Raw genomic sequence first — 27,208 nt, 5'->3', positions numbered from 1 at the left:
GCCATTAGCTTTTGGCACATCAGCAGAATTCACCCAACAAGCAAGTTGTGGGACATATGGATCCTTATTAGATGACACTGAATGAGAAAAGTGGCAAAATGCCACATAATAAAAATTGGGACTGCCTGATTTCTCCAAATATGTTTTTAAAAATATTTAATTATAAACAAGTAGGGAAATGCCCAGTAGTTTGTAGATAACACTCCCCTGTGATTTTTCTTACCACACCTGTAAAAACCTTAAGTCAGCCATTCCGCAGAAATTTTTTGAAGATTAAACTTAAAATACAGTCTATAATTAATTTTGACTTTTTGAGATCTTGAATTTTGATGATATAGTGTATGCTGCCACAGTTGGGCATCAGGTGAGTTTTCCTACTCTTGATTTTGTATAGGAAAAGCAAAATTATGCTTTTAGGTATTAGTATATACCAATAGTTAATGGTATCTTCCTAAGTGTTAAGTTATATTTATGAGAAGTTAAATTAATTGAGTTTCTTGTTTCACTTTTATTTTAAAGCACTTGGTTTGGGGATTTTTTGAATGTTTACAAATCATGCTTAAGGTGTTTCATGACATTTTTAGATTTTTGACATCCTGAACTCTTTCTGTAGCTCTCGGTCAAAGGTTACAATGACAAGCAGCCAATTTTGCTAAAGAAGATTATTGAGAAAATGGCTACCTTTGAGATTGATGAAAAAAGATTTGAAATTATCAAAGAAGCAGTAAGTTTTCTGAACTTATTCTTATAGTTTATTATTTTTATGTTCATAAAGTAGTATGAAGTGATTTTTAAAGGACTTATAAAATTAATGAACCCATGTCTCCATTCACTAGTATATGCGATCTCTTAACAATTTCCGAGCGGAACAGCCTCACCAGCACGCCATGTACTACCTCCGCTTGCTGATGACCGAGGTGGCCTGGACTAAGGATGAACTAAAAGAAGCCCTGGATGGTGAGTCTCTGTTTCTACTTATAGCCTAATACTTTACTTTTTTCTAAAATCACTTTATTTTAGCCTGACATCTAGTGTTTACGCTTTCTAATAACTTATAGTTTTCTTAAAGTAGATTTGCATACTTTTTTATAAAAACAGTGGTGACCTTTGAAGTAGCCTTGGTACGTGGGCAGTTTTCCTACATTTGCTGTTTTCAACCTGGACCAGCAGCAGTTGATTAGTACTGTTCATAGATTTCTGCAGATGATGAGATGTTTTGACCAAAACACCTTGTTAATGATGTTTTCAGAAAAGGAGAAAGGGCTAGGTTAGAAAGTCTTACCCCACAGAAAGTGCTCAGGCATCTGTAGATCTGTTTAGTTCAATAAAAACTAGGAACTGTGGCCCAGCCAGGTGTGGCTCAGCAGTTGAGCATCGACCTAGGATCCAGGAGATCCCGGTTCGATTCCCAGTCAGGGCACATGCCCAGGTTGCAGCCTTGATCTCCAGTCGGGGGCGTGCAGGAGGCAGCCGATCAGTGACTCTCTTATCACTGATGTTTCTATTTCTCTCTCTCCCTTCTTCTCTCTGAAATCAATAAAGACCTATTAAAAAACAAAAACTAGGAACTGTGGGAAGACTGAAGGGTCATCGTTTGTTTCTTTTTTCCTAAACTTTTGAACCCAGTTTTCAGGAGTTTTGCTTGAAAGTCATAAATCCTTGAGGGCGGTGGACGCGCCTCCGTTTATCCGCTTAGCACCTAGTGTAGCCTGTGTCTGCCATGCCTGCTGAGTGCCTGTTGCGGGGTGAGGTTGCTGTTAGGGTGCTCCAGCGGAAAGAATGTAGCCTGACACACCCTTTATTGTTGTTTCATCTGTTTCATTGTTCCGTGCTACACCAATTCATCTTTCTACATGCCCAGCAGTAAGGAAAAAGAACGCTGTTGAAATTTCAACCATCTTTTATGCTAGGTCCTTTCTTACACTTATGTAACACTATGCTTTTTTTTTTTTTTTTAAATTTTCACCCGAGGATATTTTTTCCATTGCTTTTCAGAGAGAGTGGGGGGTGGGATGGGGAGAGAGAGAAACAACAGTGTGAGACACATCGATTGGTTTCCTCCATCTCACGCACCAACGGGGGCTGGGATTGAGCCTGCAACTGAAGTATGTGCCCTTGGCTGGAATTGAACCCCGGAGCCTTCAGTCCCTGGGCTGACACTCTAACCACTGAGCCAAACCAGCTAGAGCTTTAACACTATGCTTTCAGTGTTTTCAGTCACAAATCAAGAGCACAAAGTATTAAAAAATCATTATTTTATTGGTTGCCTCAGGCATTGGGTAGGTGTATAGATTATAAAATTTATTAACTAGAACAAATACTTTTAAAAATATTTATATATTTTTTAATTGGAAAAGATACATTTTTAATCTGGATAGTTAATATACCTTTCTTTACAAAATGGTATGAGCCACATTTGGTTAATAGCTAGAATTTTGTCTTTAAAACAAAACAAAACCATATAATTGATTTTAAATACATTTTTCAAGAAACTGAACCTGCCTTCAGCATGATCAACAAAGCAGAGGTTTTTGGATCCCTCCCTCCCCTTTTTTTTCAGTTTCTGGGTCAGATGTTATGTGAATTTTAAGCAGAATAAGCTCTAAAGTGTCTCATAGGCATCTGAAACCTTCCTAAAATGTATTTTATAAAGAGAAGGTCAGCACTTTTTTAGCTGAAATTTTTTGCTCTAATTCTTTGTTATATATGTTTATGCAATAATCCAATAATGCCATTGTGGCTTAGTCTGGAGACAGCTTCTTGTGAGAGGCTGGCTCCCTCATGACTCTAAGGCAGCCATCCAGGTGCTGGGTAGCCAGAACCTCAGAGTTCAGTGTGGCCCAACAGCATTTACTGACTGCCTGCTATGTACCAAGCCCTAGACTCTAGTTGCTTGAGATTTAAAAAAAAAAATCATTTAGTTGGTGTTTCGTTGATCAGGAAGCTCCAGTCTAGTGGCAAAGCATGAATGTGAACAAATCATTTCAGTAGAGGCACAGAGTAGGTCTGCAGAGAGTGCTAAGGAGGTATAGGGGCCCTAAGGCAGTGTCCTGGAGAGGAACGAACATGCACTTTGGAATTAGACCCAGGATCAGATGCCAGCTCTGCAACTTACTAGCTTGATGATTTTGGTCAACAAACTTGCATTTTCTGAACTTCAGTTTTCTCACCTTTAAAATGGGGATAATAGCTCACACTTTACAGTTTATAACATCTGTAAGATGCTGGCCAATAGTAAGCACTTGTTAAATTCCCTTTCCATGTCTCTCTTTAAATTTCAGTCCCTAATTTTAGCATTCATTGTAGCAATTATTAGTATGGTCCTAATGGAGAAGGAACGACTCTTATTGAAAAACCCGTAAAAGGACAGTGGGGAGTAGAAAACTCGCTATTAGGATGTCATGATAATTGGTACAGGCAGTTATACACTAATGGATGCTAACATTAGTGGATAAAAGCTAAGGAAAAACAGGGTATTTGTATAGTTCCAAAGTATTTTCCCCCAAATAAATATTTATTAATTACAATAGGGAAAGTAAGCACTGATGAGCAGGTGGCTTTCCCTAATTGCTTGTAGAGCATGCATGAGTTAATTATAAGCAAAAAAAGAATAAAACAGTGCACTCACAGTAAAGACATCTTGTAGGTACCATCCCAACCAAGCAATCAGTGTTAGCATCACCAGTACTACAGTGTATTGACATCATGAACCCCCGATGTGATGCACTGAGAAAGGCATGTTACCTCTGTGGTATTCTTTCTAGTGAGACATAAGCTCAATTTAATCATGAGAAAACCCAAATAAAGGGCATCTATAAAATAACTGAACAGTACTCTTCAGAAGTCTTAAGGTCATCAAAGATGAGGAAACACCAAGGAACTGTCACATACTGGAGGAAGCTAAGGACACGTGACAGCTAAATGCAAGGTGGGATTGTGGATTAGATCCTAGAACAGAAAAGAGATATTACTGGAAAAACTGAAATCCAAATAAAGTCTGTATTTTAGTTAATAGTATTGTACTAGTGTTAATTTCTTAGTTTTGATCAGTGTGCTATGGTTATGAAAGATGTCATCTTTAGGAAAAACTGGGTGAAGGATATACAGGAGCTCTCTACTATTTTTGAATTCTGAACTCTTCTGTAAGTCTCAAGTTGACTCAAAGTTTTTTTTAAAAACTTAAGTAGAGCTCTCCATTTCTTACACCTCTACAGATGTCACCCTTCCTCGCCTTAAGGCCTTCATACCTCAGCTTCTGTCACGGCTGCACATTGAAGCACTTCTCCATGGAAACATAACAAAGCAGGTGAGTGGGTGAGGTTTTAGCAATCCTTTTTTTTTTTAACTGTTTGAGGTGTTTTTTTGGTATATTTTTACTGATTTCAGAGAGAGGAAGGGAGAGGGGGAGAGAGAAAAAGAAACATCAGTGATGATTCATTAATTGGCTGCCTCCTGCATGCCCCCTACTGGGGTTCGAGCCCCACAACCCGGGCATGTGATTTCCTAGTTCGTAGGTCGACGCTCAGCCACTGAGCCATTCGGCCGGGCGGTTTTAGCAATCTTTTATGAATCAGTGCAAGAGATGTTTTTACCCTAGTCTGTCTAAAACTGTTCACCACCACCATGTGATTATAAGCACATCACTGTTCACTCAACCTTCTCTGCTCTGTGGAGGGAGGAAGGAGGAGGCAGAGGGGAGCAGAATGATGATAGTTAACTGTGGTCGGGCCTGCTGTCGTGGCTGCCGCTTCTGCTGTTGCTTGCCTTGTGCAATCACAGAAGGAAGTGAGAAAAATTATCCCTGCTCTGTATAGGACAGCAGGACTGTGTAGTGGATAAGAGCACATGGTGTGGAATCAGACAGCCTGGATTCAAATCCTAACTGTGCAACCTACTAGATATGTAATCTTCTGAAAAAGTCTTGCCCTCTCTATGCTCTTTTCCTATTTGTAAAATTAGAGTTATCAGAATTAAATTAAATGGTAAAGGCCAAGTGTTTAGCACATGGATGGCACTTTGGAATTCCCAGGGCAATCTGTCTCAAGAGCCCACACTCTCTACCACTCTGCTATACTGCCTCCAAAACAGTACCCACAGTGGCAGAGACAGGGTTCTTAGCAAGGTCGGTTTTATTAAAAATAAAGCCTCTGCTCCTCTCCTTTGCTTTGCTGTAACCCCAGCTGTCATTCACTTGGGGCTAACTTTCCATCACCAGCACCTCTCCAGCATTAGCAATGCCTTTTCCCAGCATCAAGATGGTCTGGGTCTCTATTTCTCTTCACTGCTACCGTACTGACTATATTGCAAATTGACAAATTCAATTTTTATCCATTTGAATAGAATCAAATGTACTTAACTAAGATTTAAAAAATCCATTTTTATGATAAACTAGGCTGGTTTATTTCACAAGCATGTTGTTTCCATATTGCATGGGCTATCATTCAGTATACTGTTTTTATTTTCACAGACAAGATCCATTTGTGTTCTTATAATTACTGTGACCTGTCTTTTCCACAGGCTGCATTAGGAATTATGCAGATGGTTGAGGACACTCTTATTGAACATGCTCATACGAAACCTCTCCTTCCAAGTCAGCTGGTTCGGTATAGAGAAGTTCAGCTCCCTGACAGTAAGTTGAAATGTTATAACTGTGGTAATGGACAACTTGGACATAATATTGTGGGTGATTACAGGTAGATTGATTCACTTGGATGATAATGTATTGTTTTATGATAACTACAGGATCCTCAACTGTTTATAAAGGTTAAAGATAGATCATTGTGCCAGGAAATTCTCAGTAGGTGGGCCAAAGAGGTGGAATTGGATGTAGGCTGTTATTTTTAAGAGAATGACACTGAAATTAACTGGTAATTGAGTGTAGAGTTAGGAAGTAAAAATATCACAAAGCTAAAGAAATGTTGATCATGAGTCATGAAATAAAATTTATTTATAAAAAATGAAAATTAGAATTATAACATATAATTAGAAGCCCATAGGTATCTTTGGCAGAAATAGTTTTAGGAAAGCTACAGGTGCAGAAAACAACATGTATTTATTACATGGATATTTTATGAGGAATTCTAACATAATGGATAATAATTAATATATTAGAGTTTGCAATGTTGGATTACTTTTGCATTAATAATGGTTTCTGTTGATATAAAAGCTCATTAACATTATGGTCAATATTGTTTAAAATTGTATAGTGGGAAGTTTATAGAGCAGGGGTGAGAAGCATTGATTTTTTTTTAGCCAGACTCGATTGTTGGCTGTTCGCCTTGCATGCATGGTCTGTGCTTTTTCCCCCCAGTTATCCTCCTGAAATATGCTCTCACCCACCCCATCCCTCCTTTTCCTCAGGGACCTATGTCTACACCTGATTCATCCTTCCAAACCCATGTTGTAAGCCCCCTATTGCACTAAACTTTTTCTGTAACTCCCAGCTAGAAGTAGTCTCTTCCTCTTCTGACCTCCCAGCACAGGTATCTGAGCCTCTCCTAACTTAAGCTACTTGGCACTTCTCTCGCTTTGGGGTTGAAGTGCATCTTCATACCCCTCGTTAGCTTATACATTTCTTAGGACCAGGGCCTGTGCCTGGCTCACCTGAGCTGCTACTAAAGCAGCTCAAATACAGTATTGGCTCAGGATGTCATCGTTGAATGTGCAAGGACACCTTGAGCACAGCTGTGCAGTTCTGCATCCCCAGGCGTCACAGACCTGCAGTGGCTCGTTTCAGACTAATGCTACTGTGTTCCTCAGTCACTGCAAAGTGAGGCCAATCTAGAAACAGAATTTCAAAGCGAACTCTAGCTTTCACACCTCTTTTTACACTACCTTCCTTCTCTCGCATCTCTTAGGGCCTGTCTCTTTTGTCTCTCAAATGCCCTCGCAGATATCCTCATGCTCAAAAATAACTCAGTTCACATCTCATTCTTAAAATGCTAGGTGTTAGGGAACATTCTCATTTAGCCAGCTGATCAGTTGTGAATGTGTTAAATAGTCCTTTAATTAGCTCTCCATGGGACAGCATTTACAGTTTAAAAAGAAAAATGTCAGGCATTGTGAAGAAGGAGACATTGGGGATGATACAAAAAGGCTGGAAGCGTGTGTGGGGAAATGGACTTACAGCCCGTGTTCTCCTTCCTCTTCTGACAAGAGGGAACTTAGTGCTGCCAGCACAGGATCAGAACGTTTGACTGTTAGTCCACCTTGGGCCCGGTCAGAAAAGTGAAATAGGTGAACTACAACCCCAGGCGTCTGTGCCCGCCTTTACTGTTGATGTTAATTAGCTTCTACGAGAGTGAGCAAACATCGTTACCACTGCACCTGAGAAATCGTAAATTTGTGTCATACGATACACTAAGCACGATATAGTTGCTTCTTCAAATGTATTGCTAATGAAATAAAGTTATCAGATCATAAAGTGTGATCGCCTGTTCATAACTTTGATGAAATACTTGATTATCGTGTCTGAGTTTTAGTCCTAGCTGTCCACCATTGGACTTTGTGTCCTTGGACAAGTTGCCCCCCTTCTCAGGGCCTTAGTTTCCTCCTCACTAAAGTGAGATGTTAGGCTAAGTTATCTCTAGGTATTGTACACATTTGTGTAAACCTGTGAAATGACCTTTAGTGTGGGTGTGAATAAATAATATTGGGAATAGGAAGTTAAATGGAAATGCAAGGTAATAAAGGCACAACTAGTAATTTAAAAATATTTTTGTATGGTTATTAAAACAGGCATTATTTCTGTTTAATATCTTATGGACATTAAAGCAATTCTTGAGCAATTACATATATTAGCTAGCTCTAATCTAGTACATGCACTACATTGCACATTTTATTAACTATGGGTCTTATTTAACATTAATATTTAGTCATAAAATGGGTCTTTTATAAGTTGTTTGCCCTTTAAATTCAGTGTGTGTTTATTGAGGGCACACCACATACAAATCACTATAATAGGATTCCCTAAAGTAAGTTGAGTTTCACATTTTAATAAATTAATTGCAGTTTGGAACTACCAAAAAACACTAATCAAACTGAACAACTTTTCAAAGCCAAACAAAACATTTAACTTTGCTGAACCCTAAACAAGTGTTTGAATATGTTGCTCTCTTTTTTAAACTTCCTAGAGGGATGGTTTGTTTATCAGCAGAGGAATGAAGTTCATAATAACTGCGGCATTGAAATCTACTACCAGACTGACATGCAGAGCACCTCGGAGAATATGTTCCTGGAGCTCTTCTGTCAGATCATCTCCGAGCCCTGCTTTAACACCCTGCGCACCAAGGAGCAGCTGGGTGAGAGGGGGTGGGGGCAGCAGGGCACCATAGACCTTGAGGAACAATCACCGTCCTCAGAGAAAATTCTCCACACTCAGGCCCCTAGCGTGTTGCTTCAGGCATGCTCTGTTCAGAAAGACTTGTGAAAACCTGTTTATGGGGGATTCACTTCTAAAAGATAAGCAATTAATATCCTGTGGACATTAAAGCAATTCTTGAGGAGGTGACACTGTGTTTGCATTATATACGTGTCAACAAAGAGGACATTGTGGTAGAGGGGAGAGGATGCTAAGGGCAGGCTCCTGTGGGTGGCAAGGGGGGAAGCAAGCGTCCAGAGAAGCTTAGCTTCACTAGACTTTGAGTTCCCTGAGTGTGCAGATGTTTTCTCTTATTTATCTTTGGGACACGTAGAACGTAATCAGTAAGTGTTTGTTGAGGAAATGTTTCAGGCAGTGTTTTAGGCAGTATTAACAGTCTTGGAGATCCTAACAGGTTTGATTAATGAGAGAGAAAAAAAGGAGCCCCAGTAATGACTGGGAAGAACCGGTGAAAAGGATTCGGGTGAGTCTCTCCAAGTACCAACCGTTTTTTAAACAACCACCATGGTGGATGCTGGACCACGAATGTAGCTGTTATGGCTGGCCCTTCCCTTCAAAGAGCTCACCATCTAATCAGGAAGGCGGGCCTGTAAAGGAATAATTAGAATTATAGTACAGTGTGATTTAAACTCTGAAGGCTGGACTGAAGAGAGTTTCTCAGAAGTGGGACCCGGAGACACCACAGCTGTCAGAGGTGTGGCCCAGGGCAGAGCAGCCGAAGGAGGCAGGGCGCGAGCTTGGTTTAGAAAAGATGTTGACAGGAGGTAGTGCATGAGCTCACAAGATGTCAGTGGAGATACGACCTCAATTACTCAGTCTCTGGAGACTTACAGCCTGCATAGAGTTGCTCCAGGAGTGGATTATCTCCAGGAAGTGCAGTAGGGGCAGTTCGCATAAGGAACTTGGGTGTGAAAGGAAACAGTGCTGGGACAATGGTGAGGGGTGGAAACGAGGCCAGCATTTCACAGGGATGGGACTAACTTCAACAGAGATTAGAGGGGATTAACTAGCAGGTCATTAGGAGTTCTGGGATGTTGAGTTTGAATGATGAAGAGGGTTGTTGGTTGTTTTTTAAGAAGGAGTTATCTCCAACTTTCTGTTTAGAGAGCTCTTCTGCTCTGTCCTAGAACCTAAGGTAACGTCCTAATTGCTCATATTTCTTCAGAGGTTAATAATATAAAACCCACAAGTAGATTGTATTTGCTCTGACAGGATAACTTTTGAAAGATTAAAAGTTACCAAAGTCTTGGATGCCAGGGTCCTGACTGGCTGTTTATGTTTTAGGCTATATCGTCTTCAGCGGCCCGCGTCGAGCCAATGGCATACAGGGCTTACGATTCATCATCCAGTCGGAAAAGCCTCCTCACTACCTAGAAAGCAGAGTGGAAGCTTTCTTAATCACCATGGAAAAGTCCATCGAGGACATGACGGAAGAGGCCTTCCAAAAACACATCCAGGCCTTAGCAATTCGTCGACTAGACAAACCAAAGAAACTGTCTGCAGAGTGTGCTAAATACTGGGGGGAAATCATCTCCCAGCAATACAATTTTGACAGAGGTAAGGCAACATTAGGGCCCCAGCATTCATGGCATGTAAGTGTAACATTTAAGGACACTGGGGCCATTCTGTTGGTGATGGTCTAGTACGGACTTGCGAGGTGTTGAGGGCACAGCACTTCTAGAGAACCATTTTTTAACATAACTATTTCCAATTAGAAACTATCTTTTTTTCTTCTACCATATCTCATAATAATGAACTAATTATAAATCTTACGGCACTTTTTGTGTTCAGTCACTGTGCTCCTGAGGCTCTCAGCGTGGATATGTAGGTATCTATATCCTATAACACTGAAAAAAAAGAAAAATTTGTAGATTCAACTCTCTTGATGCAGTGCTGCCCTGGAGGCATCAGGGTTCAAACATTTGCCTTTAGGGAGCTCCAAAAATGTGTCAGTGCTTTTAGATTTGGGAGAGCTGTGCTCCCCAGAGCCTCCTGCTTATCAGGTTCCTTTTACTTTTCTTGTGGAGCAGAGGTTAACAGTGGGGTGCTCTAGGCTACACTGCAAGTCAGGAGAGTTGGATGTGTTCTCATTCTGACATTGATAAGCTAAAGATCTTGGCCAGCTCACCTCTTTTGGGCCTCTGTTTCCTTGCCTGTAACATTTCTAGCAGTTGTATTCACTGTTAATATAGTACTGACCACGTACTGAGCATTCGCCATGTGCCCCAGCTATGTGTTGCTGTTATTTATCATTTTTCCTAGTTCTCACTACAGCCCCATTAAGTCGTTATTAGCCCCAATTTCCAGATGAGGAAACTGAGGCTCAGAAAAGTGGAAGCGACTAGCCCAAGATCCAGTAGCTCAAATGTAGAAAGCCAGGATATCCTCCTAACTTTTTATTTGAAATTTATTCCCTTGCTACTTGTAGGAGCAGATGATCACTTAAACATGCAGGTACTTAGGAGTGCCGAAGTGAAGTATATTGTCATTTCGTGTAGAATCTGAGCTACTTAACGTGGGATTTTTAGTAAATTACTGTATGATTACTTTTTCAGATAATACAGAAGTTGCATATTTAAAGACACTTACCAAGGAAGATATCATCAAATTCTACAAGGTAAATTCAGTTTGTATATTAAGATTCTGACTGGTAAGGAAATACCGTATGTGCTGTGTTATGTGCTTATTGCTGCTTTGAGCCCATTCAGGCAGGATTTATGAAAGCGTTTTTATGGATGGAAGTGTTTTTGAGATAGTTCATATTGAACCCAGTACTCTCTTCTTTGGACCGGGGACTGTGAGGGCTTCTGGATCCATCTCCTTCAGTTGCACTTTTGTCTGTTCTTTCTGTTCCCCAGCCCACAGAAAAATATTACTGAGTTTGTTTGGTGGGCAGGAAGAGCAAAGAAAACAATAGAATTTGAGAATTAGATTAGTCTCCAGTCTTTGACAATTGCAAATTGTCTTCACCCATTTAGGTGCCACTGTGGCTGCTGCTTTAGAGAAATGATTAACTCACCTTTGAATACCTAGAAGTATCTGCTGGGACTTGTGATCCTTAGAGTACATTTTGCAAGAAGATGCGGTTGGTTGGTTGGTTGGTCGGTTGGTTGGTTTTTGGAGAAATGGGGATTGTCCACAGTTGGTCAGGAAGTTGAGAACAGTCTGAAACTGAAGAGGGCATTCTGCTGTCTACTGCAGTAGGTTGATAAGAAGGCTGTGAAGGTTTGGGTGAAAAGTGATCAAGGATAGATCTTTGGAAGCAGACTTCTTACTCCAGCTAGTAAGGTGCTCTCGGGTGAGGTGCTCCATGTTCCTGGAGGCACACCTGGGCTGAACTCCTGGAAGAAGCTGGAGAGGCCGGAGCACACCTGTGGGACAATCGGGGCTGTTCTTGCAGCTGGAGGAAGCTGTGGTCAGGTTTGCTGCGCAGCATCAGCAGGGCTTCCAGTCAGCTGCATGGGACCAGGCTTGTAACTACTGCTCCATAAATAACTGTGCTGTGGATTTGGCTTCACTGATGATCTCTTCCTCCGAGGGTACAAAACATTACTTCTGGCTGAGGCATCAGGGGAGGCTTTGCCACACTTGTTTTCCTCTTGGAAAAGACAGATAAAGACCCAGCATTAAGGAAAAGGTGTGAAGAGACACAGGATGTGGCTGCCAGCCGCCCACTCCGGGAGTTCATGGCAGGGACCAAGGGGAATCCCTCAGAGCAGCGTGGTGGGATGCAGAGAGCGAGCAGACCTCACTTCCAACGCCATCCCTTACCAGCTGTGACACCAGCAAGTCATTCTGCCTCTGCGTTTTAGAGGTTGTGTCTCTAAAATAGGAATCAACATGATGCTTAGCTTACAGAGACTCAAGTGAGTGAACATAGGAGAGTGCCTGGTACAAGGCAGAACTCAGTACATGGTAGTCTCCTTCTCTCCTGGTAGATGAGGAGTCACAGCAGTGACCTGGTGCAAAACCTGAGGAGGTACTTAGAGGAGCAGGCTTTGTGGTCCCCTGACTAAGCTCCGGCCATTGTCTCAGCATCACACCCCAGTGAGCACGAGGCCAGGTTTTTAATCCCAGCCCAGGTGCTTGGCAGTCGAACGGGTTTGGCCCAACAGGTCCATCTCCTCGGACTCGTTTTTCTCATTTGTAAAATGGGGTTAAGAATAATTCTTGCCTAATCTTTGTAGCATTTAAATGAAATACTTTAGTGAGGAGAAAGAAAAGGAAGCTGATTCTTCATAGTTGCAAGAACACCTTTTTGTTCCTTCCTGGGCAAAGGGGTGACTTTGCGATTCTTTCTGCCTAGGAAATGTTGGCAGTAGACGCCCCGAGGAGACATAAGGTATCCGTCCATGTTCTTGCCAGAGAAATGGATTCTTGTAAGTATTGAATATTGACTTTTTAAAGAATGCATATTTTTAGGCACATGACAGCTGTCCCTTGCCATAGCCACATCCCTTGTGGAGCACCAGGAAGTAAAGGAGCACAGAAGAGGAACTAACTGGAGACTGGGTCTGCTCTGGCAAAGCAGAAATAAGGGGAAAGGGGAATGAGGCAGCGGAGAGAGCCAGGCGGCACCAGGTGGCGCAGTGCCCGGCAGGCCCGGCTCAGCGAGGAAACACAGCTAGTGGCTAGTGGGACGCCTCCAGAGAAGCTGTGTGGAACACTACGTGTGGGGGAGTGGGGAGGAATGTATCTGCTCAGTCCTGCCTGTCTCCTGTCTGACTGGCCAAGGTTTGCCCCACAGTCATTAACTCCCTCGGCCTTCTCGGTTGTTCTATGGCCAGAGCTTCAGGGTTCAGTGGGGTCAGACCTGGTCACTAAAATGCTGCTTTAATAACCATGGTTACATCATGAGCCGTCACTGGAGACACTCCAGGTAGGAGGCAGGACAGCAGTCAGGGCTTGGGGAGCAGGCAGCCTGAGAGGATCTGGGAAGTACATGAACCAGGTCTGGTACAGCTTTCTAATGAGCTGAGTCTAGTTTCGATTTTTTTAAAAGTTGCTCTTGTGTGCTAGTATCAATAAATGCAAAGCATTAAACCCTTTGTTTTCTTATAGGTCCTGTGGTTGGAGAGTTCCCGTGTCAAAATGATATAAATTTGTCACAAGCACCAGCCTTGCCACACGTAAGAAATGTAAATGTTTTGTTAGGTTGCTCTGTTAGAGGACTTACTACCTAGAAGGAGCTTGTTCATCAGGATACGTAAGACCTAGAGGCTTCAGGTCACCAGGTGTTCGAGCCTCTACTTTAGGTCTCCCTTAAAGGCCAGGCCCCCCTTCTTCCTGATAGCTCCCAGTGGTCAGGCCTTTCTATTTTCAGCTGCACAGAAACTCAGCCTCTGCCCTTGTCTGCCTTTGCCTCTTGCTTGAACAGCTGTGTTATTCTGCTGAACCTTCTCCAGCCACTTTTGTCCCCAGCTCCTTCCACAGTGCCTGCATATTTTAATCATCTGGAAAGGTTGGCATTTAATTGCAGGAGAAGAGAAACTGGCCGTGTAGCCAGCCCCTTGCTGGGTGGGCACACCCACCTCTGGCACTCACTGAAGCCTCGGTGCTGAGCCCTTAGTGTGCAGCCCTGTGTACCTGGAGGAAAGCCAGGAGTCTTCCTTCTGGCCGAGTCCCACTGGGGACATTCCCATAGGTTTGGCAGACCCTCTAGCCTGCTGATTGAGGAGGAAAGGTCAGCAGATCATAATATATGGGGTAGAAACTAGTGTGCATGAAAAAGAAAAAAAATGTCTGTCCTATTCAGTCCGCTTTTTGGGCTAAATACACTGAGAGACCTTTTTTCCTTTGCAGCCTGAAGTGATTCAGAACATGACTGAGTTCAAGCGTGGTCTGCCACTGTTTCCCCTTGTGAAGCCACATATCAACTTCATGGCTGCAAAACTCTGAAGATCCCCCACGGGTGGCGAAGTGCACGTGGATGCATTCCCAAGTCTTCCAGGGCTAGGAAACGACCTGGGCCACTTCAATAGCTTCTGGTTCACTATTAGAGACCCAGAAAAAGAGATGGTGTCAGATGTCATTATGTAGAAATATTAAAAATCCAAAGTAATTAAATTACAAAATCTTACAGATGTAGAGTATTTTTAAAATACATGCCTCTTAAATATTTAAAATTTTTTTCATTACTAAGAGAAATTTCCCTTATATAACAATACTTAAAATGATGAATGATATTCCTATAGAATCTTTCTGCCCTGTTCTGTAAAATAGTTACTTATTAGAAGAAAATATTACCTTTTTTCTAAAAGCCTCCTAGGTTGACAGAAAAGACCCCCAAACATGTAGAAAAGTAATACCTTTTAAAAAACTGATCCTCAAACTTGCTTTCTACCTGAGGGTTTCATGTAAATCAGTGGAGAAATTACATTTGGCAGATAACGAACAAAGCAATGTAATCTTTTATTAGTGAAGTTGCTGAATATAAGGCATGGTTTTAATCTTTTTATAAAATTTGAACATGTTTTTTATTCAAACTAGTCAAATGCTGGAAAACCCTCGAACACCCTACCTATTTATAGTGCTAGAAATACACACTCACCTTACATCAGTGTTGTCCCAAACTGAATTTCTCAGGATTACTGTGATTCGTTTCTTTCTGATTGAATTATATCGACATTCTTATTGTTCATAGTTGGTTTGCTGTGTTCCATCGGTTTTACTTTTCCCCATCAACATGTTACTGTATTTAACAAATACAGATAGGGTGGATTCAGATCCCACTGAGTGTGTGACATGCTTTTCCAACATCAGCTCTTGTAGACACTACCGTGAATGGCAGTGAGTATATGAACCAAAATATTTGCCCCATTATGAATCAGAAAGGCAACAAGTACAAAGCCACCTTTTTGGAGGTATTAAAAAAACAAAGCCTTGGGTTCTCAAATAGTGTGATCTCCATAAGAATCTAAAGTCCATTTTTACTACCAGTCTAATATTGCCATAAGCATTAAGTTATTTTTTTGAATATATAAATATACACATACAAATACACAAATGATGAGTAGAGTGGACTTTTAAAAAATATTTTTCTTGTGAAATACTATTTTAGATTAAATTGTTACTATAGATATAACAGCTGTTTTGAAATATTTACTGTTATTAAAACTTCAAGAGACATTGTGACCATACTTCCACATACAGGCAGCAGTAACAGTAGTGGCCCTGTTGTCCACTCTCAGGCAGAGTAAGGAATGGATTTCCCAGTGACATTTTACCTCCGCGAGTCGGTTTGCCAGGATTTCTTTCTGTAGAATCATGTCTTTTCATATCTTCAGTTTTCACATTTGCCATTTTCCGAATAATCTAAATTTGGGGCAAGAATGGTATAATCACAGCTGCGGAGGCTGCTCGGGACGGGGCTCCGTTTCCGTCACATAAACGTGGTGCTCTAACCGCCTCCCTATCCCTACCTTCACGGGCCTCCTGTGCGAAGCTCGTCTTTGTCCGTCGGAAGGTGCGTGAGTCATCACTTCCTTCTGGTTTTATGCATTTGTAGACTATGCAGCTCTTCATCAAACTGCAAATAGATACAAGAGGGATCGACAATTAGCCATGAGTGTTTAAGTCCACCACTGTAAGAGCGAATAATCGAGGGACTTTTAAGCTCTTGTTTAAAAAAAGAGGGGGGTGAAATTGAATAGTTATTTTTATGAGCAAGTCACATGAGGGCACCTGAAAGGAATGGCGTGTGGTCTTCCAGGAACGAGGACTGTTGGGTGTGCCCAGCACTGGCTGGTTTCCAGACTGGATCAAGAGCTGCCGTTGGATCACTCAGGCATCCTAATGGATTCATCTAAATGGGTCCAAGCTGCAGGCCACGAACAATATCACACTCCCCCAATTTAGTGCTTAGTAAAGGAGGTTTGTGAAACAAACTGAGTTATTAGTTACCTGCGACATTTTAGAAGTCTTCTCTTTGGCTAGTTGACTTGGAAGAGAGCATGTGACACAGCCAGTGTGGTGGAGTGCTAGGGTAATCCTGTTTACAATAAATTGCCTGAATTGAACCTTTGCAGTTTGCATTTGTATTATTTTTATGGTTTCAGTGGCCAGTCCCCAGCCTACCTCTCAGCATCCTGATTTCACAGTGTTTCTTGCTTTCTTTGCTCCTAATGCAGGAAGCAGTGAATTTTTAGTTTTAAGTGTATCTGGGTAGCAGTGATTTAGTCAATTAAATGGGTCCGTTTCACACTCCTAAGAGTAGATCGTTTTTATAAAATAGGAATCTCAGCATCAGAGGCTGAACTCCGTGCTGCGAGTGTTATCACTGAGCCCAAACCCAGAAAGATTTGTCCCTGCATTACAGGGAAGAAGATAAAATGGGTAGAAGAACAAAAATTTCTCAATGGCAAGCCCTTGCATCTTCTTACCACACCTCCAGCAGCAGGCTAGGCGGAGGTCTTGTCCAGTCCCTGGCCTCTGGCTCCCTGTCAAGTTCATCTTTCTACTCCCGTGATTGCTGACTGGCTCAGACAGGCATTTCAGGGGGAAACTGCTCGTCCCTCAGTTTCCAGGCGCAGACAGTGCAGCCACGCAGCATGCTGCTCCGGGATGCTGCAGAGGCCAGAACCACCCAGGGTTTAGGGCCCGGGGCAGGGTCCCCTCTCACAGTGCACGGTGGGAATCAGCTGGTCCCCTTCTCGAACTCTTTAGTACAGCTCAGAATATTTATATTTGCAGTGATGAAAACCAAAGACTCACACGTACTTATCTCCCTTTCCTCCCTTTCGTAAGGGTGGCTCCTGCCCTTCGAATGCCCCCTGGCAGGGCCTCTGCCCGGTTGGCTCCTGGATCCCTATTCTGTGCTGCCTGTCAAATGAAGTTCATTTATTGTCCTTGCCAACCTGAGCACTGTACGTGCCATCATTTCTTGTGGCAAAACTTATCGTTTCTATCGCATTGCTACTTTTCTTATCCAAGCCAATTCTTTAGAGATATTACAGCATTTTGGACAGCTCATACCCTAACTTAAAATTATAAATATAAAGCATTTTGTGCCCAGTCAGTGGCTCAATTGGTTGAGCATCATCCTGTCAAAATCGCAGAAGCCTTTTTGGGTAAATTTTATAGGCTGGTTTTTTAATTTACATAGACCTGCAAATCTTGAGTAGCTAAAACAATTCTGAAAAAGAAGAACAAAGTTATCCTTCCTGATAGCAAGGCTTATATGAAACTGTAGTAATCGGGAGAGGGTGGTATTGGCCCAAAGATAGACATAAATCAATGGAGGACAATATTCCAGAAATAGATCCCCCATTTGATTCCAACTGATTTTTCACAAAAGTACCGTGGTAATTTGATGGGGCAAAAAGTAGCCTTTTCAAGAACACCTGGATATCTTTATGGAAAAAGAAAAATTGAACCCTTACCTCAAGGTATATACAAAATTAACTCAAAAAAGACTACAGATTTAAACAAAAATCTATTTTTTTAAGTACATATTGATTTCAGAGAGAGGAAAGGAGAGGGAGAGAGAGAGACAGAAACATCAATGAGTCATTGATCGGCTGCCTCCTACATGCCCCGGACAGGGGATCGAGCCCACAACCCGAACATATACCCTGACCGGGAATTGAACCCCAATTGCCTGGATCCTAGGTCGGCGCTCAACCGCTGAGCCACGCCTGGCCTGGCAAACATGAAAATCTATATAACCATAGGAAAACAATCTTTTCAAAGATTGGTAGGCAAAAATTTCTTAGGATGCAAATGTCACTAATCAACAAAGAAAAAAATGGGCAAATTAAAGTTTTTCAAGTTTAAAAATGTTTTTTCTTGCTGGGCCAGTGTGGCTCAGAGGTTGAGCATCGACCTAGGATCCAGGAGATCGTGGTTTGATTCCCAGAGCACATGCCTGGGTTTCGGACTCATCCCCAGTGGGGGTCGTGCAGGAGGCAGCCGATCAATGACTCATCATTGATGTTTCTATCTCATTCCTCTCTCTGAAATTAAAAAAAAAAAAAAAAAAATTATTAAATTCTGCCAGGACCAGGAACCCATAAATTTAATGTTCTGGTATAAATATAATGACCAGATTGTACTTCACCTCTGGGCTGCCTGGCTTCCCTAATCTTGCTCTTCCTGCCATCACTACTTTGGAGCAAGATGAAAGCACTGTAGCTATCTGAACTCTGTTTACAGCCATCACTGCAGCTATAATTGCTGTGTTTGCAGTTTGATCAAAATGGGCATTTTCCTCTCCTTCCATAGATTTTGTGAAGCGTAGTCTGTCAATATACCTGCTGTGGCAAAATCCCACATGGTGATCAGACTGAGCACTAGACTGGAGTTTTACTGACTAATTAGATTCTTCAAAGCCCTGCATTTATTGCAGGTGATTAGCATCTTTAAGCCAATATCTGACTGCCTCAGAGTTTCTCAGACAATAAAGTCCCTAGTTTCCCAAAACATGGACCACATTAGGAAGATTTAGGCTTTGCTTAGAACTGTTTCATGGCCACGTAAGCTAAACTTCCATAAATGTGAACTTTCCTTTTGGCTTTCTGAGCCCTAGACTTGAGTTAGCATAGCCTCGTCTAATTAATAGCTAAAAGTTTGGTCCGTTTGCTCTTTTGGTTCTAGAACACTTTATTTCTGGTTTTACCTCCCATGAGTCCCAAGAACACAGAACTATGTATAACAACAAATGGGCCTTGAGAATGGCACTGTCAAAGAATTTGCTGTGTGTTCTTGCAGGTCTGGTGTCTGACCACAGGCCCCTGACCTCCCTTTCTTTGAGAATTTCCTGAGAAGGGCTTACAATCGCGAATCCTTTCTTGGCCCCTTTCAGATGTGTATGCATCTCCCACAGTTGAGGAGTGTCCTTCTCAGGGACCTGAAGCCTTTCCCTGGAAATGTCACTATCAGGAAGGAAATCGGGAAGGACAGGGCCTCTGTCTCTGGTCTCTTGAGAGATCAAATCTAGACTTGGATAGCTGCCAGCCGGCGGACACGGCTGGCCCCAGGACATTGATACAGACCAACTCTTTGTAATTTTTCTCCTGAGTCCTGAGTAGCTCCTCCTCCCTAAGCCCCCACTCTCCCTTTGAAATGCCCAGTCACCACTTTACAAATTGAAATGCAGCTCAGCTCTTCCCTCACGATCAGAAGTTACTGAACAAAATGTTTTTATCATTTTACTTAATGTCCCGCTTTGTTCATCTTTGACAGCCTCAGCATAGGGACTCCGCATGATTAGGTGCTATTGAATCTCAGTTCAGATACGTTATTTCTGCGCAGTGTGGACACCAACTTAGTGATATGATGAGTGACGGTTATTATTAATCCTGAGAAACTAGTGTAGTTAGGCCTGTGGCCTAGCAAGTGTGTGGTTACATCCCATCAATTAAAACTCTCCCACTTAGGTGAAGAGGAAGGCTAGATTTTTACAAAACTATTTTTGAATATCCTGTTTTGTTTTTTAACTTTTTAAAAATTCAAGTGCACAAAATGTTTACAGCTCATTTAATTATCACAAACTGAACGCATCTATATAGTGGCAACTCAGGGCAGGAAATACATCATTCCCCCATTCCCCCATTCCCCATGCAGTCACTAAGCCCTCCTGTTACCCCAAGGTAACCACTACCTTGTCTTCTAACAGCACGGGTTACTTTTGCCTGCTTTAACCTTTATATAAGTGAAATTTTAAAAATATACATTGTTTGTCTCTGACTTTGTGAAAAGTTACATTTGTCAGATTTACCCATTTATTGTGTGTGTGGCTATAGTTTCTTCCCTTTTATTGTTAAATTACTCCATTGCATGAGTAGATCACAATGTATCCATTCTGCTATTGAAAAACATCTAGATTTCCAGTTTTGGGTTATTTGTAAATAATACTGCTATAAACATTCTTAAACATGCCTGGGTACACACTTACATGCATTTCTTGGTATTTCTTGGTACCATCCCTTGGTATTATTGGTCTTTTCAATTGTGGCCATTCTGGTGGGTGTGATTTCAATTTGTATTTCTTTGTATACTAATGAGATTGAGAGCCTTTCATATGTTTATTGGGTATTTTAATATTCCCTTTTTTCTTGGTCTTTAAAAAATTGTGTTGTCAGTCTTTTTCTTAGCGAGTTGTATAGATTCTATATCAAGTGCTTTTGCTAGTTACAGGCGTTGCAAATATTAGTTCTCACTCTCTGGCTTGCCTTTTCACTCTTTTAATAGCATGTATTTTGTGCAACTTTTTTACTTGTTTTCAGTGCGAGCGTTCAGGACCATCGAGGCGACCATTGCCAGGCGCAGGACTTAGCCTCCGTTTTGATCAGCACAGTTGATGCCAGTAATGAATGGATTGTGATGAAGACTGAGCCATCGTCAGTGGGCGTTAGTTTGAAAAGTTTTTTAAAAGACAGCAAGCTGGGGAGGAAGCTGATTCTGGCAGTGTAAGATTTAATGAGCAAAAACACTAGGGGAAAAGCATGGTCTGAGTGGGCACCTAAGGTACTCTAGGACTGTTCTTAGGTGTTAGCACTCATGAGGAGGAGGAAACTCATCCAACCAGTTCTTGGGAGACTTACATGAGAAAATGTGTAAGAAAGTTTTTGATATATACCTAAAATATTAAAATCAGATTGAAATTACTTAATGGTTTTGCCCAGGGACTAGTCTGATTGTGTGTGTGTGTGTTAGCAATTCTACCTTATCACAGGGAGAGTCACACAGGAAGTAATTTAGAGTTAGATTTAAATTTCTTATATTCTTAGTAGCGCCTTGATGATTTCTCCCTCTTGAAGTTGTAAAAGGGCCTCGTAAGATGATAGAATTTACCTGTATAGATAGCCCTTTCCTTTCTGATAGTCTTACAGGAGGAATGATTGTCCAGGGTTCATCACTGACTTGGAGCTTCTTCCAACTCAGTGGTTCTTGACCCTAATTACACATTAAAGTTAGCTACAGATCTTTAAGAAAAAAATTGCTGGCTCCTGGTGCTATCCCAGGCCTGACTGACTTGGTCTGGGGAGGGGCCTGGGTATTGGGGGTCTTTACAAGCCCCACCGGTGATTCTCAAGGGCAGCCAGGTGGAACCGCGGCTGAGGCTGCAGAGACAAGGCTGTCCACCAGATGGCGACAGAGCACTTCTCCCCGGAAAGGCTCCGCACAGCCCACTCCGGGACTTCACAGCTGCGGCAGCTCCAACTTATGTAATGGACCGAGCAGGGCAAACGTGGGAAGGTGGGGAAAATGATCTTCAGCACTGCTGCTTGCCAGCCACAGGTATTCTTGCCACCCCTGGGGAAAATTCTACAAACTAACTTAAAAAATAATATGTGGATAAAAATATGTCTTCATCCAATGAACTGAACCAGCACCTAGAAATATTTTCAACCCTTTTCCTAACTCACTTTGATAAAATAGACCATATAAAAAAGGATGGCATTATTGTTCATATAGAATGGAAGATTTTGACATAAGATTGCTCCAAGAATCGTGCAAATAGAAAGCAACATCAGCATGAGTGAATTAGCTAAAGATATGCTCACAGATATTTTAGGAAATACACAGATTGCAAGGTATGTACCCAAAATAAGATCCAGTCCTCTTCCTGAAAATCTGAAGGGTTTCTGATGGAACACTTCATCCAACAATACCAGGACACACATGCTTCTCAAGTGCAAAGGGAACATTCTCCAGGACAGACCGTATGTTTGTCCACAAACCAAATCGTAATAAATTTTAAAAGCTTGATAGTATACAAACTATCTTTTCTGATCACAATGGAGCAAAACCAGATATAAATAACAGAAGGTAAAGTGGAAAAATAACAAGTATGTGAAAATTAAACAACATACACTTAACCAATGAGTCAAGAGAGAAATCACAGGGGAAATTAGAATATATCATGAGACAAATAAAAATAAAAATACAACATACCAAAAATTATGGTATGCAGCAAAAGCAGTGCCAAGAGGGAACTTTATAGCTGTATATACATATATTAACAAACAAGAAATGTCTCAAATCAGTAACCTAACCATATACCTTAAATAAAAAGGAGAGCAAACCAACCCAAAAGGTAACAGAAGAAAATAATGTAGATTAGAGAGGAAATAAAAATACAGAATAGAAAAACAGTAGGGAAAAATCAACAAACCCAAAATCTGGTTCTTTAAAAAAAAGTCCGCAAAATGTGTGGGCACAGACTTACTCATAATATCGCTCTGTTACCCTTTTGATGCCTTGTGGGGTCAGTGTATCGATTTTATTGGTCTTTTCCAAGAACCAGCTTTTGGTTTTCTTGATTTCCTCTGTTGATTTCCTGTCTTCAATATCATTGATTTTGTGCTCTAATTTTATTATTTCTTTTCTTCTAGTTACTTTGTGTTTAATTTGCTGTTCCTTTCTAGCTCACTAAGGTGGAAGCTTTTCATTGTAGGTCTGTCTGCTCTTCTAATCTACACCTCCAGTGCTATACATTTCCCTCTAGCACTGCTTTTGCTGTGCCCTACAAATTTTGATAAGTTGTACTTTTACTTTCATTTAATTAAAAAAAAAATTCAAATTTCTCTTGAGATTTCTTCTCTGACCCATGTGTTATTTGGAAGTACGGTGATTAAGCTGCTGCTATTTGGGGGGATCTTCCAGGCCTCTTTTTGTTACGGATTTCAAGTTTCATCCCACCGCAGCCCGAGAGCATGCTCTGCAGGATATCGCTGTGCTTTTAAACTTGTTAAGCTGAGTTTTTTGCTCCAGAACGTTCCCTGTGAGCTTGGGGGGGAAATGTGTACTCGGTAGGGGTTGGAGCTAGTACTGCCCGAGGCCGGCCGACCAGCGATGGGGGCGCTGTCCCGGGGGCCGCAGCGCCCTCGCTTTCTGCCCGCGGGCCGCCCGCGCCTGACCGGAGGGCGCTCGAGCCCCCCGGCCCCAGCCCTGCGGATCCCCGCCTCCCCCCGCGGGGCGGGTAGCTCCCCGCGCCCCGAGCCCCGCCGGGTCCTGCGGCGCCGACCCTGCCTCGTTACGGGCCGTGCCTCGTCGCTGGTACCGCGCCCCCGGACCCCGCGGCCGGCGCCCGCGTCTCCCCCGGCGCCCGCGCCTCTGCAGCGCCCGGCCCCCGGAAGGCCGCGGACGGGCCCGCGCGCCACCCGCAGAGGGACAGCCGGGAACCGGTCCCGCACCCGCTCCCTCCCCTGGTGGCCTTTCGTCTGAGCCCGTCCGCGTCTGAAAGGCCCTGGGCTCGGCCGCGGGCCTGAGACGCGCCCACCTCCGGGCCGCCCGCGGACGGGCTTCTCCCCGCGCGCGGAGCCGCCTCGGGCGCGTCCCCGCTCCCCGCAGCTGCACCAACCGCCGCTGAGCGAGCCCCTGGGGCGCGGCTCCGAGGGCCCCGAGGACCCCGAGGGTCCCCGCGCGAGGCCCGCGGGCGGGGCACCCCCGGCCCACCTCCGGCCCCTCCGCTGACCCTCGGTTAACCCGCCGCTTGCGCCTCGGGGCCGTTGCAGACACTGATCCGTCGCCAAACCGCCGTCTAGGAAGCCAGCCCGCGCTCGGACGTCCACCAGAAACCAGCAGACTTTGCGGGAAAAAGGTTGGGTCTTATTTTGGGAACCTACCTTGCAATCTGTTTACGATTTGGGAGAGGGCGAATTTTTTTTTTTTTAATGTATTTTCTTTTTTTTACTTAAAAAGTGAGATTCCTGGTCATGAATGTGCAGGTCCAGACGTGGGGGCACCTGGACGTGGTTACAGTCGCTGCGCTTCCCCGGGGGGACGTGCGCTGAGACCTTGGAGCCGGAGGGGTGTGGGTTCAGCCCTTTATTAGTTGTGCGATCGTAACCCCAGTCTCTCCCTCTTGAAAGGCTTGTTCAGCGACGTCTATGCAAAGGGCAGATGGGTCGCGGTGATCGCGGCGGATCGCGCTGGGCAGTCGGAGGCTCGGGGTTGGCTGCTGTTCCAGACGCCGTTGCAGCGTCGGAGCGAATGGACACATTCTTTGGTGCCTGGAGTATCCAAGCTGGAAGTAATTTACCTCCGCATTTCTGTTGGTTTATATGCATAAATAATACATGTCACTGTAAAGAATTCAAAACATTAGAACTGAAGGAAAGGTAGCCTGAAAGCTGCACCCTAAATTTACCACCAATCTCCCGGGAGCCCAGTGGGCAGGGGGCCAGAAGGTCTCACCATGTGGTGTGCAGACTCCCACGTGTTCCCCGGCTTTCAGCACAGCCTTGCTGCCTACAGGGGAGATGGGGCCCCAAGGTCCAGAGCTTTGTTGAATTAAGATCTCCAGAAAGTAAACCTCCAGTCTCCTGCCAGTGGGGAGGGGATATGAGCTGCCAGCCATTCTGTGTTCAGACTTCCAGTGACTCCCCAGAGTTTTCACCCACTTGTCCCTGACCCTCCAGTTCAGAGCTTCTGAGGGAGCTGCAGCAGGAAGGAGCTGCTTACATTTCTGCCCCTCCCTGCTGGCTGAGGTTTCCACTTTCTCATGTTTGCTAAAAAGTTACTAAGCCTGCCCTGGCTGCTGTGACTCAGTTGGTTGAGCTTCATCTTGTGCACCCAAAGGTCACCGGTTCATGTTTCTCTCTCCCTCTCCCTTCCTGTCTCTCTAAAATCAATTTTAAAAAACAACATAGCATTAAAAAACACAAAAACAAAACAAAACAAAAACAAGTTACTAGTCCTACATCTGAATTCTTACTTTCAGAAATGTCATTGCTGTTGTCTCGTTGCCATTTCTATTTGTCTATTGTTTCACACATTGACCTTAAATCTATGTCCAATGCTGTTCCTTTCTAGGAACAAATAGAAGCTACCTTGCCTGGAACCTAACAATTTTTCAAAACACAGTAGGGCCACTCTTTCTTTTTTTAAAAGTGCTTTTGTTCCACTTAAACACATTAAGAAAAACTAAACCTTTAAAAGTAAAAAAAAAAAAAAAGAGTAAGAAAATAAAATTTATCAAAGCTCTCACAGATGGAAAGTTATAAAAATAAATCTACAACCATTTCCATTTTTTAATTAAATAGGATTTCAGAGAGAGGAAGGGAGAGGGAGAGAGAGAGATAAACATCAATGATGAGAGAGTCAATGATCAGCTGCCTCCTGCATGCCCCCCACTGGGGATCGAGCCCACAACCCGGGCATGTGCCCCGACTGGAAATCGAACTGTGATCTCCTGGATTTTAGGTCGATGCTCAGCGGCTGAGCCACGCCCGCCCGGGCAATCACTTCCATTTTTATTCTCCATTTCCTTTTGATGTGACTTAAAAGTACTCTTATATTAAGTTCATCTACATCTGTAGTCCAAACAAACAGAATCAACAATGTTGTGCCAATTTTATTCCAATGTTTGTTTATATATTCCAGATTCTCTTGGCTACTAGTGACAGAAACTCGCCTCAAACTAACTGGAATTGAAAAGGTAATTTGTTTGCAACAAATCGATATTTCCCTGTCTCTCCCTTCCTCTGTTTCTAAAATCAATTTTTAAAAAAATAAAAGATAATTTGTTAGAATACCTGAGAATTCCAAGGGTTTATTCAGCTCTTGTGACAGCTAAGTCGGGGGGGGGGGGGGGGGGGGGAGTATTCAATGATATTGTCAGGCTGTGAGTGTTCCATCTACTACATTGTTTTATAAAAATTTTATCATGCTGTTGACAATAATATTCAAACAGATTTCCAAACAAGTGTTTTCATTGAAGCTGGTTTCCTTAGGAGAGTAGTTTTTCTCTTGGCATTTCCTTGTGTAGATTAGAACCACCCAAAGAAATCAGTCTGGTAATTTTACAAACATAGGACAGTAAGTGATCGTCTGATAAACTTTTCCTTATGGGCACTTGTGACTTTTCTTGGCCTGCTCAGCACCTGCAGCCCCTCATATGTTTGGTGTTTCCCCTACTTTATTAACCATAGCGGGATGCATATCCAGTCTCCCCTGCCCCGGTAGAGCAGGGCGGAAAGGTGGCCGCCAGCCAGCAGCATGGTGGAGCCTTCCCTTTTCACTTGAAAGCTCTCCCATGGCCCTGCCTGCCTGGCGCCTGCCCGGCGTAGGAGGTGGTGGCCAACTCCGCCCAGCAAGCTCTGAATAGAAAACCTCTGCTGTTCTCACTGGATTTGTCTGTTTGTCTTACAAAACCAGGTCCCTTGCGTATAAGGCAGAGAAGATGGGGAGGAGATACTGGGCGGGGCTGCAGGTGGCCTCTCCTCATGTCCCGCTGGTTGGGGGTTTTCTCGGAGGTGAGGCTTGTGAAGGCCGCGGAGGTGCGGGATCCGAGTGTAAATTGACCACGTTGGGAGGCCGCGTGCAGGGTGCACTTGACCGTCAGCACCTGTGAGCCCTGCCCGGCCGCACAGCAGCTGCTCCCGGTGGGCAGTGTTCTCCATGGGGCTCCATGGAGCATGTGACCTTCATCGTCCACACAGGGTGTCGAAATCCGTGGGCCCTAGAAATCCTTTCTTTTTCTTTTTCTTTTTTTAAAAATCAGTGCCTCCGCTGCCCACCACGTGAGGGTGGAGTGACTTCCCTCTATCTTTGCTTTCAGGTTCCTTCAGGTTCCTGGTGCGAACTTCGACCAAACATTTCTTCTTGTATATTTGAACTTGAACTTCCTGAAGAAGCTCCCAATGGCCCCTGCAGTGTGGTTGGTGCCATAGAGAGAAGCCGGGGTCTCACCTCAGGGCAAAGTCTCTGGGTCTAGCAGGGTTCCCTTTGGTCACCCCTGGGGGCTCCACCACCACTGCTGACGTTGCAGGTTGACTGGAAGCCACAGAGACACGCTGAGAGTTTGTGCTGGCTGGTGGCCCCTCACAGAGCCTCTCCATGGGGCACAGCCCAGAGGCTCACTTGGGGTCCAGGAGGGAGACT

At 43.4% G+C, this 27,208-nt stretch overlaps 1 protein-coding gene and 1 long non-coding RNA gene across 4 annotated transcripts in view; both read left to right on the top strand.

The window, feature by feature from the left end:
* Nucleotides 1-16,403, top strand: part of IDE (insulin degrading enzyme) — a 78,423-nt gene extending 62,020 nt beyond the window's left edge. For all 3 annotated transcript variants that reach the window (XM_081157805.1, XM_081157804.1, XM_081157806.1), the window contains 10 exons: nt 614-724; nt 837-957; nt 4,215-4,306; nt 5,518-5,629; nt 8,133-8,300; nt 9,665-9,937; nt 10,936-10,997; nt 12,687-12,759; nt 13,442-13,509; nt 14,183-16,403. In XM_081157805.1, coding sequence (XP_081013931.1) covers nt 614-724; nt 837-957; nt 4,215-4,306; nt 5,518-5,629; nt 8,133-8,300; nt 9,665-9,937; nt 10,936-10,997; nt 12,687-12,759; nt 13,442-13,509; nt 14,183-14,278 — 1,176 coding nt within the window. In that variant the 3' untranslated portion in view covers nt 14,279-16,403. The remainder of the gene's footprint in view (nt 1-613; nt 725-836; nt 958-4,214; nt 4,307-5,517; nt 5,630-8,132; nt 8,301-9,664; nt 9,938-10,935; nt 10,998-12,686; nt 12,760-13,441; nt 13,510-14,182) is intronic.
* Nucleotides 16,404-24,244: 7,841 nt separating this feature from the next.
* Nucleotides 24,245-26,966, top strand: LOC308567165. Its single transcript, XR_014000276.1, has 3 exons — nt 24,245-24,356; nt 25,709-25,763; nt 26,886-26,966. It is a non-coding gene; the product is annotated as an uncharacterized lncRNA (long non-coding RNA).
* The last annotated feature ends 242 nt before the right edge of the window (nt 26,967-27,208 follow it).

Source organism: Miniopterus schreibersii (assembly GCF_964146895.1).
Source record: "Miniopterus schreibersii genome assembly, chromosome: 14".
In the NCBI taxonomy this organism is placed as follows: domain Eukaryota; kingdom Metazoa; phylum Chordata; class Mammalia; order Chiroptera; family Miniopteridae; genus Miniopterus; species Miniopterus schreibersii.
Note: the sequence above shows the minus strand (reverse complement) of the source record. Positions and strands in the feature narration are given on the sequence as shown.